Here is a 26,514-nt window from a genome sequence, read left to right as displayed (position 1 = left end):
GTTTGGCAGTTTTGGGGATTTGTTTCTTTTAGTCCTTCATTCCCAAAACAGGGAAACCCCTGCTTCTGAGCGTCAGACAATCAACCTTTCATTCCGGCTCCGCAGTGACAATCGGAGAGAGGCACAAACTCCTCCCACAGATATGAAGGACAGCGACAAGGATTTGGATCACAAACGTGTTTCAGTGGGACAGACTATTGCGCTAACAGCTGAATTTTAAAAGAGCCCAAACTGAGCAAACTAGTTACAGACTTTTAACAAAGAGCAGCTGGACTGCCTACAGCACAGGATTCTTTTTTTCCTTACTGAAATCCTTGCAGAAAGTGCATACTGCACCCAGTTCCATAGTGAATATATTCTAGGGACAGCCTTAGTCTAGACAACTTTTTATTCCGAAGCATCAGTTGGGAAATATTGTTGCCATTAAGTTTTCAGACCTTAATAATCAAACCATAGCCAGGGGGGGAAGATATTTGTTTCTCTTTTATCCATCAACAGTATACAGAGGGTAGGTGAAGCAGGCAAGGGGGGAACAGAAGATATGCTATCTTTTCAACTGACAGAGAGAGGGGGAGAGAAGCCGGGAGTTTGTGAGCCCAGAGGGCTGTTGTTTTGTGTGCTCGCTGCAAGGCAGCAATGCCTGGTTCACCATTCACATCAGATGGTGAGTCCACAGTGCCGAGGATTTCCCACATTGGCCCATTCACAGTGTTAAACTGTCAACAAAAGAAGTGTGCCTCCGTGGGTCCTGAGAAGAAAGCTAACGCCTGCTGCACCATCTGCCCAGCACTTAAAGGAAGGGATAATGCTTTAATCAGTGGGAGCTGGTTTAGCCCTTTGGAGTCCGGGGGCATTGTGCTGGGGATAGGATGGCATTATTTAAAACCACTCATTTCATATTTCCAGAAGTGAAAATTGGGTCAAAGCTTCCCTCCCATCTCACCGTGCACGCTGCTGCAAACATATTCCTTCCCATACGGTGCGTGGCAGGACCGGCTGTCCATTCCATCTCATGTGACCCCTGAGAGAGATGCACAAAGCCCTGTGCTTGACTTCAAGCTCCAATAAGGGCACAAGTACATGCAGCCAGGGATTGCCCTGGCTGCAAGTAACACTGCTGACTGCAAGCTGACAAAATAATTCAGGGAACTGATTCTGAATAGGACTCGCACTCCCTGTTCAATTATAGGTTTTTGACAACCACCGCCAATTAAAATTGTTACACCCTAAGTGATCGATCTAAATGTAAAATGTCTTTGGGCGGGAAAGGGAGGAGGGGAGAGCAGCTGACCTATGAAAATCACTGCCATGAGAAGGCAGGAAATTAAAAAGGGCTTTATAAGCTTCAGATTAATAACTAGTTACAGGATCATCCTTTGCCGGATCATATCCTTTTATGCAACAACCCTACACGTGCTGGAACACGCTGCTATCTATGTGCCCACAGGCACAGGTTTTGGCCCTGGCTTATTGAGAGGGATGCTGCGGGCTGGTGAAACAGGCTGACTGCAGCTGACAGTGAAATGAAAGGTTTCCTTTCTGCTTTTGAAAGGCAGACACAGGAAACGGGTAGGGTTTTCACGAATATTGTTGTAGTGAGAAACAGCTATTCAAAACCTAACATCCCCAACCTGCTAGCCTATTAGTGACAATCTAGGTTTACTCCCTGTTCTAGCCTCTGACCATGGAGGAACATTCATTAAGGAAAAAAAAGAAAATTATGCCCATGCACGACTCCCCTTAAACCCGTAGAGCTCCACATACTACAGCTGAAACAGATGTACCATAAAGCATAACTGGGAATTTGTCAATACGAGGCCTCACATGCCTGACTGACAGATCTTAAACGTGACTAGCTTTGTATTGGATTGTGCTTGGGGCAGCAGTAGACCTGAGTAGGCAACCTAGAATAGCCTGGGGGGAAAAAAAAGAATCTCAAAAAGGCAGCTTTAATCCTGGATTCTGCCTGGTTCTTTCCACTTCGTTATCTGTGTTCATTGCAATACACGTGGCACATATACTTCTAGATATAAGGAAGAAATGTTTTACGCTGAGGGTGGTGAAGCACTGGCACAGGTTGCCCAGAGAGGTGGTGGATGCCCCATCCCTGGAAACATTCCAGGTCAGGTTGGACGGAGCTCTGAGCAACCTGATCTAGTTGAAGATGTCCCTGCCCACGGCAGGGGGTTGGACTAGGTGACCTTTAGAGGTCCCTTCCAACCCAAACTATTCGATGATAAAGCCCAAGATTGAACAGAGTCACAGGGTATCCTAGCACCTGTATTTACATTCTGCAAGTGGGGTAATACAAGCAAAGTAATAGACAAGAATTGACTTTTCACTGTATCTCAGTTGTCTGTAAAGGGAAAAATATTTAGGTGCTTTACATGGAGACTCAGGGCCAAGGGAACAGTGAGGCATTTGCAAAGTGGCATGAAATTAAATAGGACATGTTTGGGAAAGGCATCATAATCATTACATGTCACGGGCTACCATAGGAAAGCCCAGATTACCCAAACAAAAGCAAGGAAGAGCTCTGAATATAACTTATAGAGGGACTTTAAGTATTCAAACAATGGAGAGGAAAATATTTCAAGCTAACTGCTTAGTGGAAATTGTTTTAAAGGTTCTTCCCTCAATTTTAGTCTTTAGTTGCCCCAAAATTATCTGGTACTGTATTCATCTAAGCATGGTTTAATGTCAATGAAAGGGTTTAGACCCTCTAATTCTGCATCTTTTCCTTTTCAACCTCTCTTTTGGTCGTGGGGACAGAGCATTATCTCTTCCTGGGATCAGTCTTCTGCGCTTAATTTTGCCACGGCCTGGGAAAAGGCAGCACATTGAGATGTTGACATTCCCAACATCAGGCAGAAGTTTGATTATAATGACGGCAAACGCTTTCCCACGTTCTTACCCCAGCGCCGTAATGCCAAGCCCTATTGTGTCACACACTCCCCAGTCCACCTGCTCCTTTGGGAACAGGGTATTATCCCCAGGCAATTCACAGTCAATTTGCCATGCTGTAATAGATGCTTTCTCTATTGTCCCAGGGCACGCATGGATTGGCTATTGACTGTGGGAAACTCAAACTCGCCTAGGACCCATACATTTGTATGCAGCCACTGCGTATAAATAGAGGAACTCCCAGCTCCCTTCTCCACCCGCTAACCAGCAAGCTCTGAGCCGAAACCAGCACTTGGGATAATGGCACCCGGTGCTCTCTCCCTGGAAATCCTAACACCCAAAGAGAAGAACAGAGTAAGTATCTGCTGCCTCTGCGACCGCGAGGGCAGAGAGCTGAGAAGGGCCGAACCCCTTTAGCGGCAGGTTATATAGATGGGAAGGGGAAAGTCTCACTGCTAACTGCCCTCTCCCATTCTCCATTACAGCTCAGGAAACCCATTGTAGAGAAACTGCGCCGTGACCGGATTAACAGCAGCATCGAGCAGCTGAAGCTGCTCCTGGAGAAGGAGTTTCAGAGACACCAGCCCAACTCCAAGCTGGAGAAAGCCGACATCCTGGAGATGACCGTCAGCTACCTGAAATACAGCCGAGGTGAGTACATCCCTGATCATGCTTGCTGCCCTTACTTTTAGGCACAAGTCCGGCCTGAGTCTCCCTGTGTAACGCTTCTCTTCTGCCCTTGCAGCTTTTGCAGCGTCTGCCAAAAGCCTACAGCAGGATTATTGTGAGGGGTATGCCTGGTGCCTCAAAGAAGCTCTGCAATTCCTGTCTCTCCATTCAGCAAACACAGAAACCCGGATGAAGCTGATCTGCCACTTCCAGAGGTCACAAGCAGTGCCTAAGGACTCTGGTTCTTCTTCTGCACCCGCTTCCACCCACCAGCCCCCTGCAAAACAAGCACCACTGAAACCCTCCTGCAGCCTCTGGAGGCCTTGGTAGGCCAAGAATACACTTATGTGTTTCCTGGACATCTGCTCGTATTCCAGAGGAGATCGTGACTTGCTATACAAGTCCCAGTGCTCCTCTCGTGAGTAGGGAAGAATGTTTTCCCTTTGCAGAGCATTACTATGCTTGGATGTCTGCTTCCCTTCTTCCAGAAGGACTGAAACAATCCCACCACGTGGAGAGAAAGTTATTCTAAAAGAATGTGAGATGTAATCCTCCTGCTAGGATGACTGAGAGGAGCTGTTCAGAGAGGAACACCGACTGTTCTTAACCTTAGTGAGGTTGTACGCGTACATCTGTTGAGAAAGCAGTAACTTCTAAGATGTTCAGGCTAGCATTTTCAAAAGTGTCCGTTCAGGAGGAGCCCTTTCCTCTGACCTGCCCTACTTGAGACTCCTAAGTGACCCAAGCTGTCCACAGCTGCACTGCCCAGCTGCAGCTGTACGGGCCAAGGTGTCTCAAGCAGAGCTGCTAGTCTAACTGGACACATTTGAAAACCTAGCTTTCCTGTGGGTGCCATAATGGGTTCTATAATATTTGTAGACTGTACTGAGCACGCTCTGAAAATGGTTAAACCATGACTCAGACTATGTAGAGGAAATTCCTCAGGATGTCTTGCTCACAAAATCAGAGTACTGTTTGTGAGGTTCAGGATATGTGTGCCTTTTATAAAGGCAAAAGCTCATTTTTATATCCTTATAGGAAAGAAAGTTACAGCTGTGTTGTTGATTTTACAAGAATTATTTATCAAAGTCTTTCATGAAAGGCAGGTGTACAAATTACATTTACTCTTTGGTACCCTACCACCAGGGGAGAATGAATTCATTACTGTCCTTAGAGGACGCTACGACATGTTATGTGTGAGCTGCACCAATTGTATAACCCGTGCCAGAAACGATCTTGAACTTCAGAAGTTGCAAAAACTTCTAACAGTACATAAATAAATAAAACTAGTTAATCAATCCAGCAAGTTATTCTTTCTTGAGTAGTTCGCACAGCTGATTTCCCCGTGGTCCCTGGGGTTAAAGGACACGAGACAGATTTCAGTAAAAGCAAAGATACTCAGAATTGGTATTTAATTGCCTCACCAGTTTTGTGTCCACTTGGAACCCCAGCAATGCCGTTTTCCACAGCAGAGAATACGTAGCCGCAAAATACCAAACCCCAGCGCTCTCGCCGAGAGACAAAAATAGAGACGTGCCTAACCAACAAATTCTTTGGAAATTCAGGCCCAAGAGACTCGTCAAGAAAGGTCACAGAAAGGGTGAAGTCAGGAAAATTTATGCCTGACTCCGGAACACAGAAAATACTTTCGATTAATAAAGTTTGTCAGTGCACTCCACGCTCCGTTTCGCGGTCTTGCGGCACGCACCCGAGCCACAAAGCGCCCCGAAACGCCGGGAATCCAACTTTTTCTCCAAGGGGGAGACGTGCAGCTGCTCAATACGTGCGTGCACGCGTAACGTACGCACACGCACATACACATACGAGGCACGAGTCAACGCAGCGGACGCCGAAGGCAGCGCTGCCCTCGCTCGCTGCGCGAACGGGACCGAGACCGCCGGGGATCACCGGCTTCGGAGGCTCTGCCGGGGCACGATGCCGGCCAAGCCCTAGAGCGCGGAACTGGAAACCCCTTCTCTGCCGGCTCCATCGGCTCCCGAGCAACCCCGGCCGCCTCCGGCCGCCCCCCGGCTCCCACCGCCCCGGCCCGGGGGTCGCGCGGCCCCGGCACCATCCCCCCCCCCCCCCCCACCCCGCCCGCCTTCGCGGCGACACGCGCCCCCCCCCCCCGCCGGTGGGCGGGCCCCGCGCGTGCGAGCGGGCGGGGCGCCGGCCTCCGCTCGCGCCCGCCAGCGCGCTCCCGCACCGGCCCGGCGGCAGCCGCCGCCAGCTCCCGCCTCATTCGCATAATCTATGCGCCGGCCTTGTTAGTATGTAGATGTATGCGCATACATTTGCATGCCGATGAGGCCGGGCGAGGAGTGGGTCGCGTTCAAAATGGCGGAGCGGGGCGGGCGAGGTAGCGGCGGCCACGGCAGTTTGGACAAGAGCATCACCCTCCCGCCCGACGAAATCTTTCGCAACCTGGAGAACGCCAAGCGCTTCGCCATCGACATCGGTAACCGGGCGGGAGCCGCGGGGAGGAGGGGGCCGGGGGGGGGAGATGGTCGAGGAACGGGCGGCGGCTTTCGCCCGCTGAGGGGACTCGCCGGAACCGGGCAGCCTGCCGGGCGCGGGGCACGCTGGGAAACGCAGTCCCCTGAGGCGCCCAGGCCGGCGCGGGGTGCCGGAGGCGCACTACAGCTACCGGCAGGCGCCGCGGCCGGGGGGCGGCGCGGGGCGCGACGGGACTGGGAGTCCCACCGGCCGGCGGTGGCGAGGCGGAGACGGGGAACGGCACTACAAGCCCCAGCGTGCCGTCCGCGGCTGCTAACGGGCCGCGGAGGGAACCGGGTTAGGGACAGCCTGGGGCTGTCCTTGGCGGGGAAGGGGGGAGAGGGGAAGAGGCAACCCCAGCCGGCTGAGGCGGCCGCCCGGAGGGGACAGCGGGCTGTCCTGCCCGAAGGGGAACGGGGCCCGCGAACCGAGGCTGCGTCCTCCGCGGCGGGGCCTGGGGGCGGCGGCCGCGCCTCCACGGAGCTGCGCAGCGACCTCGGGCGAGAGGACGATGCACCGGCTGCCCTAGGCCCGACTGGGGAGCCGCGCTGCGGCTCCCCGCGACCGCCCTTCGTGCCTGGCCGCGGCGAGCGGGGCGCTGCGTGCGCTCCTCCGTGCTCCTGAAGCGGACCTTGAAGAAGAAAGAGGGCTGGGGAAAGCCGCTGTTCCGCCTGCCCTGGCAAAGCAGGGTGGCTGCAGAGATGAGCGGGTTTGGCGTGGGTTGGGGGCCTGTAACAGTAGCCGGCTGCACTTTTTCCTCAGTCACCCCCAGAAACACCCCACACCCTATGCATAAGCCTGAGGAGATAACATTCCAGGGTGTACAACAGCCTGCACCAAGGGACAGATGGAGTAACACACATCAAAGTGACACCTGAGCATCACAGCTCCCCCACAGGGAGTCGTGCTGGTGTGGGGGGCCATGCTGGATCACAGCTGAGCTAAGCCTGTTAACAGTAGTTCCACCTGTGCAGGGATTAGCATTCATTCCATGGAGATCTGCAAAACCAAAAATGCTAGTTCACATAGATTGCTTCTGTTTTGCAGTTACTGGGTCAGTGGAGCTATTTAGTAGGGAAGCCAGAAGAAAGTGTTCTTCAGTTCACCAGTACCACTGTACTGGTGCCAGCCTCCATTAGTCTTCTGGTTAACGCTGCCCTGGGCAGTATAGACTTACTGTGTAGTGGGAAGAATATACACACCATAGTATATGATCTTGTCATATCACAAGTCTACTTAACTCCTTCAGAAGCTACTTGTTTCATGCCTGTTAAAATAACAGCTGGAATTGGTCCTTTCTGTGGGTCAGAGTGGAATTAGAGTTGTGGGATTAGTTATAAAGCCTAGTTACATGTCTCAGCTGGTGTTCTGAATAGATTTAAGTCTTTAAAAACTGGGAGTGGAAGGGGAGAACATATAAAGCATAGCTTTACATACCATTTATCTGGTGATAAATTAATTGCTGAAGCGCCTGTGTCCCTATCAGTGTTGTACAAACAGTATGACATTCAACACAAGCTTCATGATTCCTCTACTTAAGGGTTTGGAAGGAAGCTTTTCTTCATAGTGCAGAGCTACTGAATTTAGTTTTTTAAAAAAAACAAACCTAAAGCTAAGAAAAACCTCACCTTTAAGCAGTGAGCTAACAGAACAGAGTTTGGATTTTGTTTAGCAGAAACTTTAAAGCATTGGCTAGTACACTGAAATAAGATCTGAGGTCAGGAAAGCTTTATTGCTTTTGTTACTATACACGTCTGTCAGTGATCATTCTAAGTTGACCTCACTTGAATTTTGCTGGAGAAAGCTACCTATTTTTCTCCTAAAAATAGGTTGCAAAAATTTTCTTGTTTATTTGAGCACTGTGGAAGAGATGAGAATACTGTTATAAAGGCAAAGCTATAAGCACTAGCTGATTATTTTTCACTTGCCCATGCTGCATTTCTTGATTAGAAGGCAGCAGAGTGTAGGGCCACTGAATTTAGCCATTATGTTACTATCTAACATCTCTAGATTTTTATTTACTGTTGGGACTTTAATATTAAACCCAGTAGTTGGTCATAATTACTTCCTGTCTTGTAGACAGCATGTTCTATGAGGTGTATGGTAAACTTGCTGAAAGGGGTAACATGCCAGATTGGCATGTTGGCAAGAGGCAAGTAATGCATGCAAACTTAAACTCAACTACATGTTAGGCCTGTAGCACTGAGAGATACAGACCACCTGACTGCCTTGTGCTGCTGTTCTGAGAGCATGGATGCAGTTAGAAGTGACTTTCTGTACGGATAAGGGTGCTTATGGTCTGCAGCCCAGGGTACTTTTTATGCCAAGTTAAAGTTAAGGGTTTTTCTCCAACAGCCAAAGCAGCTTAGAGGTTTATGAAGCAAACTGATACCTTAATTAGATCCTGATACTCAGGAGTAGTTGAAGAGACATTTTTCTTTCTGAAGGGAAAAGAAATTAAAAGTCTATTTTAGCAAAAATAAGCAGGCTTTCACAGCCTCCCACTTTCAGGCTCAAATACCTACTTGATTAAGATACCAGAGGTATCAGAAGCACCAGCAGGTACTCTTTTGTCCTAAGGAAAATCAGTTAGTGAAGTTACTCAGTCTAACTTCATTAATTCACTTTTGGAGGTCAGATGCAAAGACAGCACAGATAGGGCAAGTGGTTAAGTTCTGTTTCAAGATGAGGGGTGGAAGTTTTATTGTCTTGATGTAAGCAGACTCAAGGCCTGAAGAGAAGAGGGTGATGGGGCTGGTCTGCTTGGACTTGCATGTTGGTAATATTGCTAACTAGTACGCTCGAGGAACATCATTCTAAGTGTCCTTTACCCCAAAGCCAAGCATAATCATGCAAAATAGTTATTCAGTACATGGAGTCATCTTCTAACCACCTATGAATTTGTAGCTTGTCCTTGGAAGCAGGTTAAGAATATTTACTTAAGTGTTCCTGAAGAAACATTTTGTTTCATGCATTGCTCAATTGTGGCAAACCTGCTTATAAAATCCTCATGCATTGCTCAATTATGGCAAACCTGCTTATAAAATCCTCTTGGAAGCAACAGATTTGGGGGTTTCTATAAAGAGTTTTCAAACAAGGTAACAGTGATGTATGTGCTAGCCTAGCCAATTAAGAACTTCCACATATTCCTGCTCATCTTCAGTCAGCCCCACATCAGTTGGGCATAGGGGAAAATCTCAACTTGTGGAGCTTCTCCCATGAGTAGTGCATTCGGAGTTAACCATGCCAAATCTGTTTCCAGATGAGGGTTCTTTGGCTCATTGCATTATGCATGTAGCTTAATTGTATCTGGCTTTAGCTGAGGAGATCTTAAAAACCAAGAACTCACAGGTAAAGCATACATAAACATAAGTTATATTGTTTGCTCTAAAGTGAGGCATTAATCATACTTGTCATCTTTTTATTAACAGGTGGTTCATTAACCAAGTTGGCTTATTATTCAACTGTGCAGCACAAAGTGGCAAGAGTGAGATCCTTTGATCATTCTGGAAAGGTAAGAATTGTATCATTAATCAGTTGCATGCAATTGACTTGTAAGAGTGAAGTACTGGACTGGCTTCTCATAGTAGAATAGAAATTTCATCTGAAACCCATCTAGTAACTTGTTTTATACAAAACTTTATCTAGAACTCTCTTATAGTTTAAGTATGACCTTCTGTAATGTCTGTTACTCTGAGGCAAGTTGTCACAGCTGAAACATTTATTTTAAACACAGGTTCTAGTATGTACTGACACTTACAGCCATCCCTAAGCATTTGTCCTGCAGCTCAGATGAGCGTGTGGCTCCCGTTAATAACCCTTTGCTATATTCCAGGGTAAATCGGCTGTTAGCATGGGTTTGGCAATTACTTTTGCTTTGCAAGCTTAGCATAGCTATAGATCTAAATTCACATGATGATACATCATACACGTTCTCTTTACTGAAAGACTGATTGCAGGGCTTCAGAGTTGTGCAGCCCATACAAAGGCAAACTCAGTTGCATTCCTTGCCTTCTTGAAAGTGCTTGAGTCGCCTGTTAGTGTTTGAAATAGTTATTTTCTAGACAGATAAGTATGTTGCTTTTGTAAAAACGCATGCTCCCATGTAAACATAACTTTTCTCATACAGAGATATTTCACGTGTATCTAATGCATGGGAGAACTGATTATATTCTCAGCTTAAGGAGTATTAAGATCTGTTGAAACTATATTCTTCTTTGAAAGTAGCTTAGGATGTTATGTTTTTAATAGCATTAACACAGTTTCAAGGCAAAGGAAGCACAGATATTGATGTTCAGTAGTTTAGTGTATAACCTTGTTTCTCAAGGAAGGATTTTGAATGACCTGTAAGAAATTCTTTTCTCTTTTAAAGGACATAGAAAATGAACCTTTGTATGAAATATCGGTTCAGGAAGAGATTACAGCTCGACTTCACTTCATTAAATTTGAAAACACTTATATTGAAACCTGCCTAGATTTCATCAAAGACCATCTTGTCAATACAGAGACAAAAGTCATCAAAGCTACAGGTGGTGGTGCCTATAAATTCAAAGATCTTATTGAGAAGAAATTGGGGTTGAAGTAAGTGGAACCGTTTAAACTTAGTTGTAGGAGTGTATTGCTTCTTTGATGAGATTTTAGTGGGCTAACTTTCCACTTTGCCCATCTCCCCTCAAAAGCCATCTACACCACAGGAGTGAAGCAGTAGAATGTGTGGCTGCAACTTGCTCAGACCAGGCTGAATGGACTTGTTAGTGAACATAAGCTGCAAGGAGATAACTGTATCATTAACTGACACAGCAGAGGTGCCAGAATAGAGCCAACAGACAGGAACACAGGATTCAGGAGAGACACAGTAAAAAGAGGAAAGCAGGGTATTATAACAGCTTTTTTCTATAAAGGATCTAACTTGCACCTACTCTATTTTTAATTTGTTAGTCTCTATCAGGATTATGGTAATGGTTTTTACTTTTCACCTCACAGCTAGCAGCATTTCAGTGATGGTATCCTAGCTATCAGTAGCATGCTTTGCTACTGATATACTGTTGAACTCTACTGGAGTAGAGATCCAAATACACAAAACCTACAGCAGTATATAAAATGAAGTAATATTTGAAATAAAGTAGTAAGTAGTTAGTAAATTCATTACTAACAAGAATCTTAATTGAGAACCTTTGATCAGTTACTGTGACGAGGTATGTTTAAGTGTGTCAGTCTTTCTACTTAAAGTCTAAGGATGAAATCCACAAGACAACTTTTATTATTAAAAGCCAAAATATTGTTGGCAAACACTTTTTTCCTGGATGTATCTAATCTCTATAGTTGCCTAGATTCTCAAGTTAGGGTTCTAAAAGCTTCTAACATTTTTCTGTGCGTGCTCAGAAATGAGTAATTAATATGATACAGTGACTTACTGCATAGCTCTTAGCTAAATTGAATTGCCAGTTCACAATTGAATTTCCATTCACTACTACATTCTAAACTTCATGCAGAAGCAAAGGCTTGCAGGAGACTAAAGGACAGTCTCATGAATTTACACCCTCATAAATTTACCGCTAAAACATCTTTATCAAATACCATATGCTAAAAAGCTGCTGTAAGTATAGATAAAAATATCATTAATTTACACCAGTGTAAAACATTACCTGATGTTACTGGGGAGAACTTCAAGGCACCCCTCACACTGTAACTCCATGTAACACATGCTTCAGTTTCTGAGGTACTGTGTTCATTTTCTTTTATACTACTTTTTCAAATAACTTTCTTCTTCTGATAGGTAGGATTCTTTTAACTTTTTCAAACCAGCCTACATCAGTACCCTATTGGCTGTTACTAAGTATCAATTAATTAAGACAAGGAGGCAATTCCCCCCTTGTCTCATGTGGTGCACCTGGTTTTTGTTTCTTTGGTTTTTATTTGGTAATGACATACTTAATTGGTCCACAGGCCCAGAAAGCAGCACCTTCTCCATCCTGACAAACATAAAGCATTCTGTATTAATGAGATGTATATTTGTGCTTTGTTTATGTGTTTTCAGCAGGGCTTACTATATTTCATGTAAGAAATTTAGCATATTTCATTTAAGAAATTTACCATAAATCAGTAACAATACATAAGATACAGAAGTTTACAGAAGTCAGTAAGCGTTAGCTGACTTAACTACATCATTCATCTTACCTAAATTATGTATCATGTTCCTAGACTCCATACTCAGGATATATACTGTTGTGAATCCTATTATTCTTGTGAGAAGTCTTTTTCTCCTGTGTTTGGTAATCCCAGTAGTAGGCTCCTTGCAGTCACTTTAATCTGTCATAAACAAGTGCTGAAATGTTGAGGGGGGACCTTTTTTCCTTGATTGGGAAGGAAGGGGAAGAGCAATAGAAAATTATTCCCTGTTAGGAAATTGTTTTGTTAGGCTGATTTCCAGATAAGTTTCCTGACCTACTTTATTGCACAAGTGCACATATACTTGTGCAAGCACTAGGGCACTAAAGAGGCAGTATAAACAAGCAAACGGGGGAGCAGAATTATTTTTAATGACAGCACGATTAATGTAAAATTGAAGTTACTGTGTAAATACAGTCTAACTTCAGACGGTGTGTTCTGGCATGGAAGATGAGCATCTTACTATCCCCTGTTTGTAAAACTACTGTTCTAAAAACATACTTGCTTATCAATAGGACTATGAAATTTATGTAAGGGTTTTTTTTCTCCCCCTTCCCCTCAGAGTAGATAAAGAAGATGTAATGACCTGCCTAATTAAAGGATGCAACTTCGTGCTAAGGAACATACCCCATGAAGTGTTTGCATACCAGAAGGATTCAGATACAGAATTCCGATTTCAGACGAACCACCCAAATATTTTCCCGTATTTACTGGTGAATATTGGCTCTGGGGTTTCGATAGTGAAGGTGAGTGGTTGCTAAAATGTTTTACTGTAGAATTTGATAAAGGTGATCTGAAACATCTTACTGGTTTAGACCTGTAGTTGTTTCTTCTTGGGTAATACAAAGTTTAGAAAGAAAATTGTGATTTTTTTTTTTTTTTAATTTCCATTTCTTACGGAGTTACGAATGCTTTTCCATTCACTACCATAGTTTCTTTTTAATCACATTTAATTTGGTGTTTAGTTGTTATATTAACTGACGAGGACATAGGCTGTCAGATCAGAGTGATTTTTAATATTTTGTTTGTTTGTTTGGGTACACTGTCAAGGGGACCAAATTCAATGTCTGTATTTAGGATTATTGGCCAAGAATTAAATACAAAGATTTCAGAAGCTGCTTGTAGTGTAAGTATGTGGAACATGTAGCTCTGGAGAACTTCTCACCTGATATTTACACAATTAAATAGTTCCGCCTACACTAATTCCACTGTTCAAAAAAACCCACACACTCTCATATCTAACTGTGTTTATAGTTACAGTAGGACTTTCTAGACAAATCTGCCTTGCTTTATTGACAGGTAGAAACAGAAGACAAATTTGAGTGGATTGGAGGGAGCTCAATTGGAGGCGGAACCTTCTGGGGTCTTGGAGCACTGCTCACAAAAACAAAGGTATTGAAGTGTCAGTTTTAAGGGGTGTGAGATTAAATGAGATGCTAAGAGGAAGCTTGAAATGTTGGAATGCCAAACTCTTTGAATGGGGAGAAATAATTGTTTTAAGTAATGTTCGTAGGGGAAACACAAGTCCAGCATTAGTGTACTAGAAGATGAAAAATCATGTCTGTCTCTTGGGGCGGTTTACCTTTTATTCAAAGAATTGCTGACCTTGTGCAGAAACAGAACAGGCAGTTCTGCAATGCTCAGGACAATTTTAATACTCTCCGTTAGGTGCTTGTGGTCCTAGACTGTTAGATAACAAGGCTGAGTCCTTGATTTATGTTCATATTTTCGACGCTTCTGATGCATTAAATGAAGCTTTAAATGCAAAAAGATACTGGTAGAATATAAGGACAAAAATTATAAGATGCTCATCAGTGGCAAAATAGTAATTGTACTTGGGACTCAAGGAGTTTGTCAACAAGGACAAATAATGTCTATAATGCAGAGAATAGCCTCCTCAATGTGGCCTGTTAATTTTCTGTTCTCTTTGTCAACATGAAATGCCTGCCTAGTTCCTGCAATATTATCTGCAGAAGCAAAGCAGAGAGCACCCAATTACTGCAAAATGTCTGGGAGTAGAGAGGAGGAATTCTATCTCTCTTTGTTACACATTACGGTTTCAGGGGTTCGTCACTTAAATCTCAGGTTGGTAATCTGCCAGAATAAGGCCTGATTTAGTACTGCTCTGCCTAACTCAGCTCTTAAATCATGCTGTTTTTTCCTGTCTCAAAGATCCATGTGGCTTAAATAGGTGTCCCTAAATGTCAGTGGTGTAGAAAAAGCTAGAGTTACATATGCACCAAATAAGAAAATGTCAAAGGGAAGACCCATACTTGCAATATTTTGTTTGATGCTTTTAAAAAAGAAATCTTAGAACATGACAAAGTCTGCTTTTAATTCTCTCTGATTTTGTAGAAGAAGAAATTAGGATTAACACACTTATAAATTAAGTATTGGTATAATGCAGATTGCGTGCAAGTTTAATTTCAGGGACATTAATGCATTTCTGCAACAGTAAAGGCAGACTTAGTCTTTTGGTTTTTAAATATTTTTTTTTCTTATGCCTCAAGAAGACATAATTCTCTTTGCTCTTAGTTACTGTGTTTCTGACTTCATTCCAAGATAAGAGATGCTATGAGGCTTCTGACTATTTTATATGTGCTGATCCATCTCTAGTTTTCAGGGGAAATTCAGCAAATTATTTGCAGGTAACTGCAGATAACTGGAGGACGGTTACGCTTTTCATCATTAAAGGAGCTCCACTTAAGATCAGTCTGTCTGATAAGATATGGACTCTGGATAAGTCCTTGTAATTAGAAATAATGTATCTTTTGCTGGCAGGGTTGATTCTAACACAAGCCAAACCCCCGGTTTTGGTCAGTAAAGATGCTGCAGAACTCCGGGTTTATGGGCAAGGTTCTCTGGCTGTGCAGGCAAGCTAGAGTAACTCTGCTTCTCATCCTCAGAAGTTTGATGAATTGCTGCAACTCGCTTCAAAGGGACAGCACACAAATGTAGACATGCTGGTGAAAGATGTGTATGGAGGCGCCTACCAGACCCTGGGGCTAAGTGGAAATCTGATAGCTAGCAGCTTCGGGAAATCTACTACAGCAGATAAAGGTATTGGCATATAAAAGATCTACCCAAGATTTGCTATACAGTTAATACTTTATATTGCCTGTCAGCACGGATTTGCTGCTTGTGCCAGCTTCCTGTGAACACTTAAATGGATGGAAGAATAGTTGCCAGCTTCATCAGCACAAACGTATCTTGTCTTATCCGTTTCCCTATGTTATGCATGCTGAGCTGAGAGGGGACATGGAGCACTGCTTGAGTTGCTCCAGTTACGTGGAGTTGTTGTTTGAAACTAATGAGAAGAAGTGCAGCCATCTCCTCTGGCCCTTGGGAATCTGATGTTTATAATGATCTAACAAGTAGAGCTGGAAAATAAGCACCAGTCCTTTTCATGATCTTGCCTACATGTGTTTTGCCTGCACAATATTTTATTGATTAAAAATATTATATAGTACTGCCTTACAAGCAGGCATTTGAATTTTCAGTTTGGAATTGCATAAGCCTAGGCAAACGACAAAAATAGCTGTCTAGTTAGCCCAACGTTAATTCATTCATGTGGGAAATATATGTGGCTTGCTTGGTCCAGAAAAGGAACTATGGCAGTGATTTACTATAATTTGCAATTTTATTTGCAGTATTACAATAAAATGCTTGCAGTGCATCTCAGGTCAAGATGGATGGATGAACCATCATCCGTGGTTCCTAGAGAGGAGAAATGGAGTTCTTGCCATTTGCTGTTGGTCTTTCAAGCAGGTTTCTTTCAAGCAATATTTCACAGAGGCTTAGTGGTTTTTTCAGTCAAATACACACTCCTTGTTGTTTGAAGTACTTCTTTAATAAAATATTTTTGGTGGGGGGGAACACCTTTCTTCCACACACATAAAGAGACTGGTCAAACTCCTTTTTTTTCTTTTTTCTCCAGCTGTAGGCTATCTGTTAGAAAAGTACAGTCCATTTGAGCATTCTTCAGCTGTGTTTAACTTGGTTTACTATTTCTTTCCTTTAAGAATTTTCCAAAGAAGATATGGCAAAAAGTTTACTACATATGATCAGCAATGACATTGGTCAACTCGCCTGCCTCTATGCCAAACTCCATAACTTAGATAAAATATATTTTGGAGGATTCTTTATTCGGGGTCACCCTGTTACCATGCGCACAATAACCTACAGTATCAACTTCTTCTCCAAGGTAATGAAAACAGAGATTTTCCTAATAGCAAAGTCACGTGTTTAGTTATCTTTCTAGGTTGTTGGGAGACTTTAATAAATGAATTGGCACATGAAGTAAGCTTAGAGGGCTGCTGTGTAGGTAGGTAAGGCAGGGCTATAAAGATCTGTTGTGGGAGGGGTAACATAAATGTGAATTGCCTGGGAGTTCTGTCTGGCCTCTCTTTCTCCCTCCCTCCCTCTCTTTATTACTATTTTTTGATTGACAGTCTGTCTTGTAGCTGCCAAGTAATGAGTTTTCACTATTTTCTTAGAAAGCTACCATTGTTATTCAATTCCTCTTGCTGACTTGCATCTATTTCTTTTCATCCCCTAGGCTATGCAATGTGGGATTGTTCTGCTGAGATAGTTAGCAGTTAGTATCAGTGGGGTTTTTTGTTGTTTGTTTGTTAAAAAAAAAAACAAAAAACACCCAAAAAACCAACCAAGCTGTAGTTCTTTGCAGGTTTTGAAGCTGTGGAAAATACTGAAGATTTTTCACTAGAAAAACAGTCAAGTCCAAAAGCTCACTTAATGGTTGTTGCAGGTAGATTAGTTCCTGCACTTTTGCAATTTTATAGAATAAATGACACAATGGGGTTTTTTTCTCATCTCAGTGCTTCAGGCAAGAGACTCCTGTATGCTGCTTTTTTTTCCCCTTTATTTCACCATTGCAGTCCCTTTCTGTAAAACTTTGTTGGGTTTCAAGAAAACTATTGCAAAACTACAGCTTTAGATTCTTGTAAGAATAGCTTTATGAGTGATTCAAATTCAAATCTCGCTGTGAATTGTAGCTGATCTTTTACTATAGCTTACCTCAGTGTTAACTTTTCTTACAGTCACTGCTGCAGACATAGCTGATGTTCCTTTAGAGAAGGCTTTCCTTGCCTAGGAAAGCTAAGGGACCCTGCTGCTTGGATGGAGGGTGTTCTTATTCTCCCTAGCATTCGTGTATTATATTAACAATTAAACTAATTCATTTGATGGGGGAAATGCTTGCCTATGGAGAATATACAGTGTCTGTATGTTGTTGAATGGTAAATAGCAGTGTAATGAAATGATGAGCAATGTCTTGAATGGGTTGGATGCACAGTGGCACACACTTACATTGATGACCTAGGAATCAGGTGACCTTACATTTCTGCCTGTTCAAGCAAGAGGAGTTGAATATTCATGCAATGATGCAGTGGTCTTTTCTAGTGAAGGCACTGGCTTCCCTCTGCTTCTGTGGTTGTGCAGGCTTAGAATACGCACCACTTCTGCATGTATTTTTTTTCCCTGGCTGTTTAATGATTGTGGAATGATATATGTAAGCAGTTCCTCCTGAAGCTGTGTTTCAGAAGCACCTTAAAGTTACTGAATGTGTTAGAATGTAACACAAATGAATATTACCATCTTCTAGTTGTTTCTATTAAATTTAAGTGTAAAACTAGTGACAAAGAAGTACATATTAGCCATCAGGGACCATCCAATTGCAATGTTTCATATTGTGGCAGGGAGAGGTTCAGGCATTGTTCCTGAGACATGAAGGCTACCTGGGAGCCATTGGGGCATTTTTAAAAGGAGCTGAACAAGACAGTAAGTACAGCACTGCTATGTTCTGTATATGCTGTGTTCTGAAATGTCAGTGTAATGTCCAAGTTTCTCTTAAGAGGCTGCATGTAAGTCGTTGCCTAAATTAAATACATTTGGCACTAATAAACACAGATGCTGGGCTTTGGTTTTATATATTCTGGCAGGGACATCTTAATTTCTCACTGTTTTTCCTGCTCATCTTTTAGAAGCCAGCAGGATTTGGCTCTTCTTGTTTCTGCATTTCTGCAAAGAGCAGTTATAACTAAATCAAATTAGGGAAATGTGGTTTCTGAGAACTTTCCCCCTCTTTAAGAGGCCAGCTTCTGAAATTCAGTTAATGTACTGAAGACAACCAGCATCTCAAAACTGTTCATTTGACAGTGAAAAGCCTCACAGACATTTATGGAGGATGAGACACTTCTGTCCAGCATTCTTTGGGTATAGGGTGCTTTGGCTGAATTCTGCCATTTTTATCTTCTTTTTTTCTTGTTGATGTACTAGCAAGCCATTTGGTATATTAGTTATAGTGGAACAGATAGTAAGGTTGTTAATGGTACTTAGTTTTAGTAAATATCAAGTATACCTCAGAATAATGGATGTGGAATTCTTTTCATACCCATTTTATAGATACGGGCAAGGAACCAGCTACTGAGGAATTAAAGATGTTGCTTCTGCAGCATGTACTGTACATCTGAACTTGATTAAACTTTTTCTCAAACAAAAAAAAATTTCTAGAAGTAACTTTAGTGTTTATATGAAACTTACATTGTGCTCTGAGAGTTTTGTAATCATATTTTGTTAATAATGGATCTAGATTTAGATATCAATTATCTCTATGATCAGTGATAGTGCTTTGATGGCATGCTGGTTATAGCCCTTAATGACAAGGAAAGGGGGTTAAAAAAAAGAATTATTTTAGAACTTTAATTGTCTTATGTCTCATTCAGGTTGAAGCTCTTTAGAGCTAGGTAATTCACTGAGTGGCTGAAACATTTCTTTTGGGGGTTAGAGGGAAAAATTATGTTTACTTATAAAGATGAGGGAAGATGGCTTTTGTAGTGAAGCAGCTTCTCTGAAGGGATGCTAACTCTAGTCTCGCTCATGGGAGTATTTTCAGTTTTATTTTCAGATTATGTGTGTCTCTGTCTTTCTCTCTTCTAGATCCAAATCAGTATAGCTGGGGAGAGAATTATGCTGGGAGTTCTGGTCTTATGAGCACATCACCTGATGTTTACCCTATGCAGAGAACAAGGAGTGGTACAGTATGTGGTTGTCTTTTCTAGAACTAAGTACCTTCTCTTAGTAAAGGTGATCTGAAAATAGATAATTATTCTCAAGCAAGTTGCTTCTTGCCCCTGGGACTCCTGCTTATCAAAAGAAGTGACTAATATGGTGTCTTGTGTCGTGTGTGATGGTGTCTTGTCATGCGTGACGGTTTGGTGTAATGTCTCATAAAAACAGATTGTGGCTGCTACTTTGTCTTATTCTCCTTCAAAGTGGGGGGAACATTCATCTCTTACCCTTTCTCTGAAGTAGCTGGATTTTGCTACAGTTGAAATACTGTGCTTCAGAATTTTGAATCTGATGTTCCACTGTCTTTAAGCAGCGTTTATTTACTTCCTATGAGAAGAGAAATATATAATTGGACAGAAGAGCATGAGCCCAGTCATCTTTTAAATACACTGACAATACAGTAATTCCGATTTCACAGTGAAACTGGCATACAGTAAGCAATCAGAAAATACATTAAGGTTCTTAAAATATTCTAATACTGCATCTACTGAAGTGCTTTTGAAAAGAAGCTAGAATAGTGGAGCTCATTGTGTTTTGCTGTCTTTTACTGGTTCGCATGTCAGTGTTTTCAATGTCTAGTTTTTTTAAATTTCCTCCATCATTGATTTATCTCCTCCCAGTTTTCAGGAATTAGTTTCCTTACTTGCTATAGGGTGCGGGGGGGGGAGGAGCAGGTGTTGGCTTTGGTTAGTTGTTTTCTGTTGGTTGCTAGACCTTTTTAGGCCTGAAGATGAGGTGCAGAACTCTTACTAGACTGGTTTCCCAGACCAAGCCTTAATATAAGTCCACTATGAGCTGCAGATGATGGATTTGTGGGTTGTGCCTATATATAAAAAATATATCTTATTTTAAGCTCTGCCATGAAATTATTGTAATGAAATTGTGGATTACAAGTATGACCAAAAAAAATAACAACATGATCCTTCTTAACCATAAAATATATGACAGATTTTAAAAAGTATTTATGCAGATGTAATGATCGCCTGTTGTTTGTCAACCCTTTAATCTGTGAAAAGATTATTTTTTTTTCATGCTGGCAATGGTACAGGAGTCTCAAACCAGCTGTGATGTACTGTCCACAGTTTCTCCATTTTGAATTCTTCTACTGCTTGGCACTCACTTTGTTCACATAAAGTGAAATCTCTTTGCAGCAATCATAGTTCAGAAATGTCCACTTTTCAGCAGTGAACTTAATACTGAAGACAATCTTTATCTAGCAACCACTTTGGTTTATGTACACAAAGTCTTATTACATTGTGGGCTTAATCTTCACTTAGTCTGAACATTTCTAGGCCATGCAGTGTTCGCAGATGCAATGCGATTAGATAGTTGTATAAAATAAAGATGAATGTGCACAGGTTTTTTTAGATGCAAGAAATAAGGCACGCTTTATGTACAGAGCTGCGTAACTATACATATTTCACATGAATTTAATCTCTATCCTTAGAAATTTGGTCCCAAGCGTTGTTTTCACAAGGTGCAAGGAAAAGTTTTGGAGACTCGATCAGGATTGTAAAAGGAAGTTGTAAAGCAGCATAGCAACCTTCCTTTACAAATAAGCCTGTGCTCAGCTCTTTGTGCTCTTGTCTTTGAACCTGATAGCCCAGCAGACTTGACGGTACTGGGGAGGAAGGGAAGGAAAATAATAAAATAGAGGGCCTATAGTAAGTTTTCAACATGAAACTTGATAATCTCTATCTATAGGGTGGGCATGGATAAATAATCCATGCAGGAGAGTGGATTATTTATGATGGCATGTACTCTAATAGAGTTGTCTGCAGATTTGTCAGTCTTAACTGTGGATGGACTTCTGTAGCCCTTGTACTAGTTTAATTTGTTATGAATCAATTTCTGAGTAAGTTCTAATAAACCTCTTTCATTTTTCACCTAGTTTGACATGCTTGAAATGGATAGGTTGGAGAGACCGCTTGTTAACCTGCCACTGCTGAAAGACCCATCAACCTATATTCCAGACACTGTTGACCTCACAGATGATGCCATGGCCAGAAAATACTGGCTCACCTGCTTTGAGGAGGCACTGGATGGGGTAAATGTCACAAAACAGTCATATGTATGAATGATGCAAATATTTAGCAAATAAGTCGTCTATGGACCAACGTGTTTACCCTGCAAAATATATCTGCTGTGTCAAACCTATTGTGTGTAAGTACAGTTCCTCTTTCCCCTGCTAACAGAGGGATTTGACTTTGTCCCAGTCTCCTGAGGAAGCGTTTGATACCTTCGAAGGCAGAAGTGTTCTTCTCCTATGGTGTTTTGTTTCTTTTTTTTGGTTTTGTTTTTAAGGTGTTTTCAAAGCATCTTCTCTCTTAAATGGCACTTACCTCCTCTTTACACAGAGCTGGCAAGCAGGATGGTTATACAATCAAAGGCCAAAAAGGCGAAGGCCAAAGATACTTGCATTGTTCTTACTCTTGGGAGCAATCCCACTGACTTACAGCCACTTCTGCATTCGAAGAGCATGATTTAATCAGACACAAGTTATTTTTTCTGCACTGTGAAACTGATTCAGTCAGTGCGTGCTAGTACTTAAGAGCTATGTATACTTAGTAAACAAATCTGAATCAGAAACTTCATGAGTGTGTGTCAGGAGGAAAAGGGCTGGGAAAAACACGGGGGCCACACATTGACGTGACCTTACTGTGGTAAAGAGAAAAAGAACACAAGGGGTTGATGTAGACTGTTAAATTTCTGCCTGTTTCTCCTTTTGTGTGTGTGTGCGCGCGCGCACATTTGTTATTTTTTCCCCTCCTATAAGTAGTTAGAACTTGTGTTTAACTTCTGAAAGTACAGTCTTGAAAATAAACTTTAAAACTTTCAGGAAGAAAGGAGGTATTTAAAATTATTCTTTGGTGGTTGGAGTAAAGGAAAGCTGGAGGATACTGTGTGGAAGGGACTAGATAGTATGCAGGCACGGAACAAGTATAGCAGATGGAGGGGTTATTTTTCAGACTGAACTTCAGATCAGTTACATGGAGGAAGGATTCATTTGGTAACTTCAGTCTTGCCTCATTTCTCTACCAGGTGGCAAAGCGTGCTGCAGCCAGTCAGCCAGACTCTATTGATGCACTGGAGAGAGCTGAAAAGTTCCGACAGAAATACTGGAATAAGCTCCAGACACTCAGGCAGCAGCCTTTGTAAGTGTCTTTATTTTCCCTTTCTCATCACTTGCTGCTTCTGTTGAGCAGAGCAAATTAAAAGCTAACTAAAAACTAACTAAAAGCTAAATAAAAGCTAATTAGGTTATGAAGCAGAGCAAACCGAAAGCTAAGTAGGCTGAAGGCTATAGCAAGTCGATGTGCCAAACGTCAGGTCCTCTGCACAGAACTTTTGGATCTCATATATTGGAATTTAACGGAAAAAATTTTCTCGGCAGAAAGTTTATTATTAAAAATTGTTACATGGTTATTAAAAATGGTAGCATGTTAATTCAAGTATCTAGCTTTGCTCTGAACATTTTCCCTCTCTGTATTTAAAGAAACTGTATAGTAGATTTACCACTTAGAGACAGCATTTAGCACGTGGCATGTAAAGACTTTTAGCTTAAGTGCTTGTGTGACGTGCTATGACTTATGGAGGAAACAGAGGAGAAAATAACTTTTTTCTGTTTGAAGTAGTTGATCTTGTAGTGGACTTGGCAGTGCTAGGTTAACGGTTGGACTTGATGATCTTAAAGGTCTCTTCCAACCTAAACGATTCTATGATTCTATCTCTTTTTTCCCCCCCTTCTCCCTTTTTAAAGTGCATATGGTACCTTAACAGTTAGAAGTCTTTTGGATACAAGGGAACACTGTTTAAACGAGTTCAATTTTCCGGATCCCTATTCAAAGGTAAGTTGTTCTTTCTTTACAGGGTGGACAACATGTAAGTTCAAGACACTTCTTCCGTACTCTGAAACTTTGTATAAGTAGTGGCTTATAGGGGAGAGGTTAGTAACTGGCTACCTTGCAGCAGTTTTAACCAGTTGGTGGTTGTCACTGAGGAGAAACAGCAATGGGTAATGGGATATAAAGCCTTTGACCTCTAACGTGCTCATGGTGAGGATAATGCTAACCAAAAATACTACCAGCTTCAGTTGTCTGATACATCTGAGAAGCAAATTGATGGCGTCAGTCCCATTCCTGATGAGTGCATGGTGTCTGTCATCAGAGACTATTGTAACTTGCTCCTTCAGTGAGGAGGTGTTTCCTCCAGTTCAGAACTGAGGAAGCCTGCGCTCCTGATGATGGAGTACCTCACAAGCGACCTGAGAATTTCAGTTTTGAGGACAGTCAGTTTATTTCCCTTTATACTGAGGCTACTACTGCAGTCTGGCAGACTTCAGGAATTTTTCCTTTTTTCTCCTCATTCTCATAATTCTCTTCATGGTGTGGAAACGATTTTCAAAACTAAAGCTATGTGTAGCTATGTAAGTACTTTCCAATAAATACATAAATTGCAGACAGTTGTAAAAGACACTTGGCATTGTTATCTTGTAGAGCAGTTAGCAATCTCAGCAGCTCCATGCAAAAGTCACCAGTGCTATGAACTCACATTTCTGTGTTCCTTTAGCTACCTTCAAGCGTGTTATCTTTTCTTTCCTCGCCACCCCCCCCGCAAAGGAAAGAAAAGGAGGGGGGGGGTGTTCATAAGTAGATAGTCATCCTCCCCCACCACGTCATGTCCAAAAAATGCCTGGGGAAAAAAAAACAAAGACCTTCACACATTTCCTTACTTGCTGAGGCAATCTGTCCTTAAACCAAACTGTGCTGCTTTCCTACAATTCGGATTGTAAAGGATTCTTGATTACTTTTGTAATTTTTGAGATACTCAGCAGAGTTGGGTTGGAGTGTATACAAATGAGTAACCTCTAGCTCTTAAAAATATTTGTTGCTGTTGTGCAGCTGTTTACTCTTTGTGTTTTATTCTGTAACATAATATGGTTGGGGGAGAGGACGTGTGAAGTCAGTATTTCCCAAAAATAACTTTCTGTAGGTCTGATCCTCACAACTTGTCTGTGCGGACATACAAATAATAACAGTGCCAGTGTCTGGTTAGAGACTTTTTTCTGACTGTTGCTATATTTCTGCAAAATACATAGAAGGTTCTCCCTAGCTGTATTGTCAGAAGTTACATTCACTCTAAGAAAGAGGTAAAAAATACGTGAGGTGGCTTTTACTTATGTTTGCTTTTTGGCAATTCAGACAAGATATTGCCAAGAAAAGATCCTGATGTAAAGATGGAACCCAGTATCACTTTTAGATTTTTTAAGATAACTAGCTATGTAACACTGATCTCACTGGAGATAGAAGCAGAGTAAAAATTCAAGAGCTTCTAAGCATCTGGGATGATGAAACTCTTGATGCAAAAATCAAAGTCTTCTCCAGTTTTTGTAAAACTGCTAGTGGTAAGCCTTCGCATGGTAATTACCTGGGTTTGATGGATCGTGTTACTACTAAAATTTTTTCTGTGTGTCCACTCTCCCATTCCCCAATCTGCTCAAGATCTATTGCACCTCTCACCTGTTAAGAAAAGTAATTCTTGGGCTACAGATCATGTCCTAGCACTAAAGAAGCTTTTTATTAGAATCCCAGGAAACTTTTTTCTTGTTGATACTAAGCATGCTGATAACAGTAACTTGTTGGTCCATTAGAGGCCATGAACGTAGAGGAGAATGCTTGAACGTGGTCTTGGGACTGAGACAACCAATGATGGGTAAGAAATTTTTGTCTATAAATCCAATGTTTCATGTTTTTCTTACAGGTAAAGCAGAAAGAAAATGGCATAGCCTTAAAATGTTTTCAAAGCGTAATCGAATCTTTGGATTCATTAGGCTGGGAGGAGAGGCAGTTTGCTCTGGTGAAAGGACTTCTTGCGGGGAATGTCTTTGACTGGGGAGCAAAAGCAGTCTCAGAGTAGGTGTTAAATATTTTAAAAGCACCCTTTTAAGATACAGAATATCCAATTGTTCTTTTTTTAAAGAAAATAAAGTGTACCCATCTAACTTTAATTGTGGTTTGTATTTCGCCTTGATCAAATGTTGGTTCTTTATTTACAAGCATTGTTGTGGTGCGGGAAAGTTTACATTTCCACCCTTTAAATCTGGCAGACGTGTTGCTGTGAATGTTTGGATTAAGTGACAGAGCATTTAATACTCCAGTCTGGCTGCTTTGCTTGTAGCATTGTTATTAGCACTGCTTTTGGGTACCTGTTGTACCATGCTCCTAGAATAGAAAATAAGCTATTCTTCTGCAACCTCCAGTTGTCCTGATATCACGGGATATATTCCGTGGGCTGTAAGTTAGGTTGGGTGGTCTCTTTTGATGACTAAATACTAATTATTTTCGATCAACATACATTTCTATTACTATTTGGAGAGCTTTTTTCCTTATATCCTGTCAGCAGCCGTGAATTCATTCGAGGATATTAATGTCAACAGTCTTGAAATATTTTTGATTTTTCAATTCTAGAACTTTCTTTTTGTGGGGCTGATAATATAGATCCAAGAGCATGGGAGAGGGACAGTGTTTTACAGCTGACATTCAGCACTTCCTTTCCCTTCCTGCATCTTTGAGGAGTTTTCCCTCTGATTAAACCAAGAAAAGTCCATTAAAAACAAGGTGATTCAAGGCTACGTGGGCGTTCTTAGTCTTGTGTTACTTCTGACGTTGCCCACAACCAGAAACTTGAACTGACACCAGTTAGAGCAGTTCGTCTACTTGCCACTCGTGTTAGCGTAGCTCTCGTTCTCATCCTCTTTAAGGAGGGAACTAAGAGACACAGACCGAGTTAAATGTCACTTAGTACTAGACTTAAGGAGCTTTAGGAGACTTGACTGGCAAGTGTTCCCCACGTGGTGTCATATTTTAACCGACAGCTTAGAATCCAGCCATCTCATTACATAAATCCTCATCACCACCTGAGTGTTTGGGGCTGCTTTACTATACGTATAGCCAATAGCAGTAGGTTTTAATTCCTTTTTTTCCCACGCAGGTACAACTTTAAAAAACTTTGTAGACCAGTCTTCAAATTAGACTTTGTAAAGCACTGTTTTACCATGCAGATATTTTAGAACATGGCTGTTTTATGGTGGTCTGCAGACCAAAGGATGTCTTTTTTGCCTGTAGTCTAGTGCCTGCAAACATTTGTATATTGCTGAAGCCTTTTTCTTTTAGCATAAGAACGCTAATT

The 26,514-nt window shown here is 42.0% G+C and overlaps 2 protein-coding genes across 2 annotated transcripts in view; both read left to right on the top strand.

Moving 5' to 3' along the window:
* The first annotated feature begins 3,178 nt into the window (after positions 1-3,178).
* Positions 3,179-3,903, top strand: LOC143168951 (transcription factor HES-5-like). The gene is made up of 3 exons (XM_076355980.1): positions 3,179-3,258; positions 3,390-3,555; positions 3,650-3,903. The coding sequence occupies exons 1-3, from the start codon at positions 3,205-3,207 to the stop codon at positions 3,901-3,903; spliced, it is 474 nt and encodes a 157-aa protein (XP_076212095.1). The 5' UTR covers positions 3,179-3,204.
* A 1,942-nt stretch (positions 3,904-5,845) lies between these two features.
* The window catches only part of PANK4 (pantothenate kinase 4 (inactive)), a 27,200-nt gene continuing 6,531 nt past the window's right edge, over positions 5,846-26,514 (top strand). The window contains exons 1-13 of the mRNA XM_076356363.1: positions 5,846-6,031; positions 9,501-9,583; positions 10,442-10,650; positions 12,800-12,983; positions 13,537-13,629; positions 15,144-15,297; positions 16,260-16,441; positions 17,955-18,036; positions 19,195-19,295; positions 21,218-21,373; positions 22,369-22,481; positions 23,087-23,174; positions 25,087-25,238. Coding sequence (XP_076212478.1) covers positions 5,872-6,031; positions 9,501-9,583; positions 10,442-10,650; positions 12,800-12,983; positions 13,537-13,629; positions 15,144-15,297; positions 16,260-16,441; positions 17,955-18,036; positions 19,195-19,295; positions 21,218-21,373; positions 22,369-22,481; positions 23,087-23,174; positions 25,087-25,238 — 1,757 coding nt within the window. The 5' untranslated portion in view covers positions 5,846-5,871. The remainder of the gene's footprint in view (positions 6,032-9,500; positions 9,584-10,441; positions 10,651-12,799; positions 12,984-13,536; positions 13,630-15,143; positions 15,298-16,259; positions 16,442-17,954; positions 18,037-19,194; positions 19,296-21,217; positions 21,374-22,368; positions 22,482-23,086; positions 23,175-25,086; positions 25,239-26,514) is intronic.

Source organism: Aptenodytes patagonicus, chromosome 19, assembly GCF_965638725.1.
Source record: "Aptenodytes patagonicus chromosome 19, bAptPat1.pri.cur, whole genome shotgun sequence".
NCBI classification, from domain to species: domain Eukaryota; kingdom Metazoa; phylum Chordata; class Aves; order Sphenisciformes; family Spheniscidae; genus Aptenodytes; species Aptenodytes patagonicus.
Note: the sequence above shows the minus strand (reverse complement) of the source record. Positions and strands in the feature narration are given on the sequence as shown.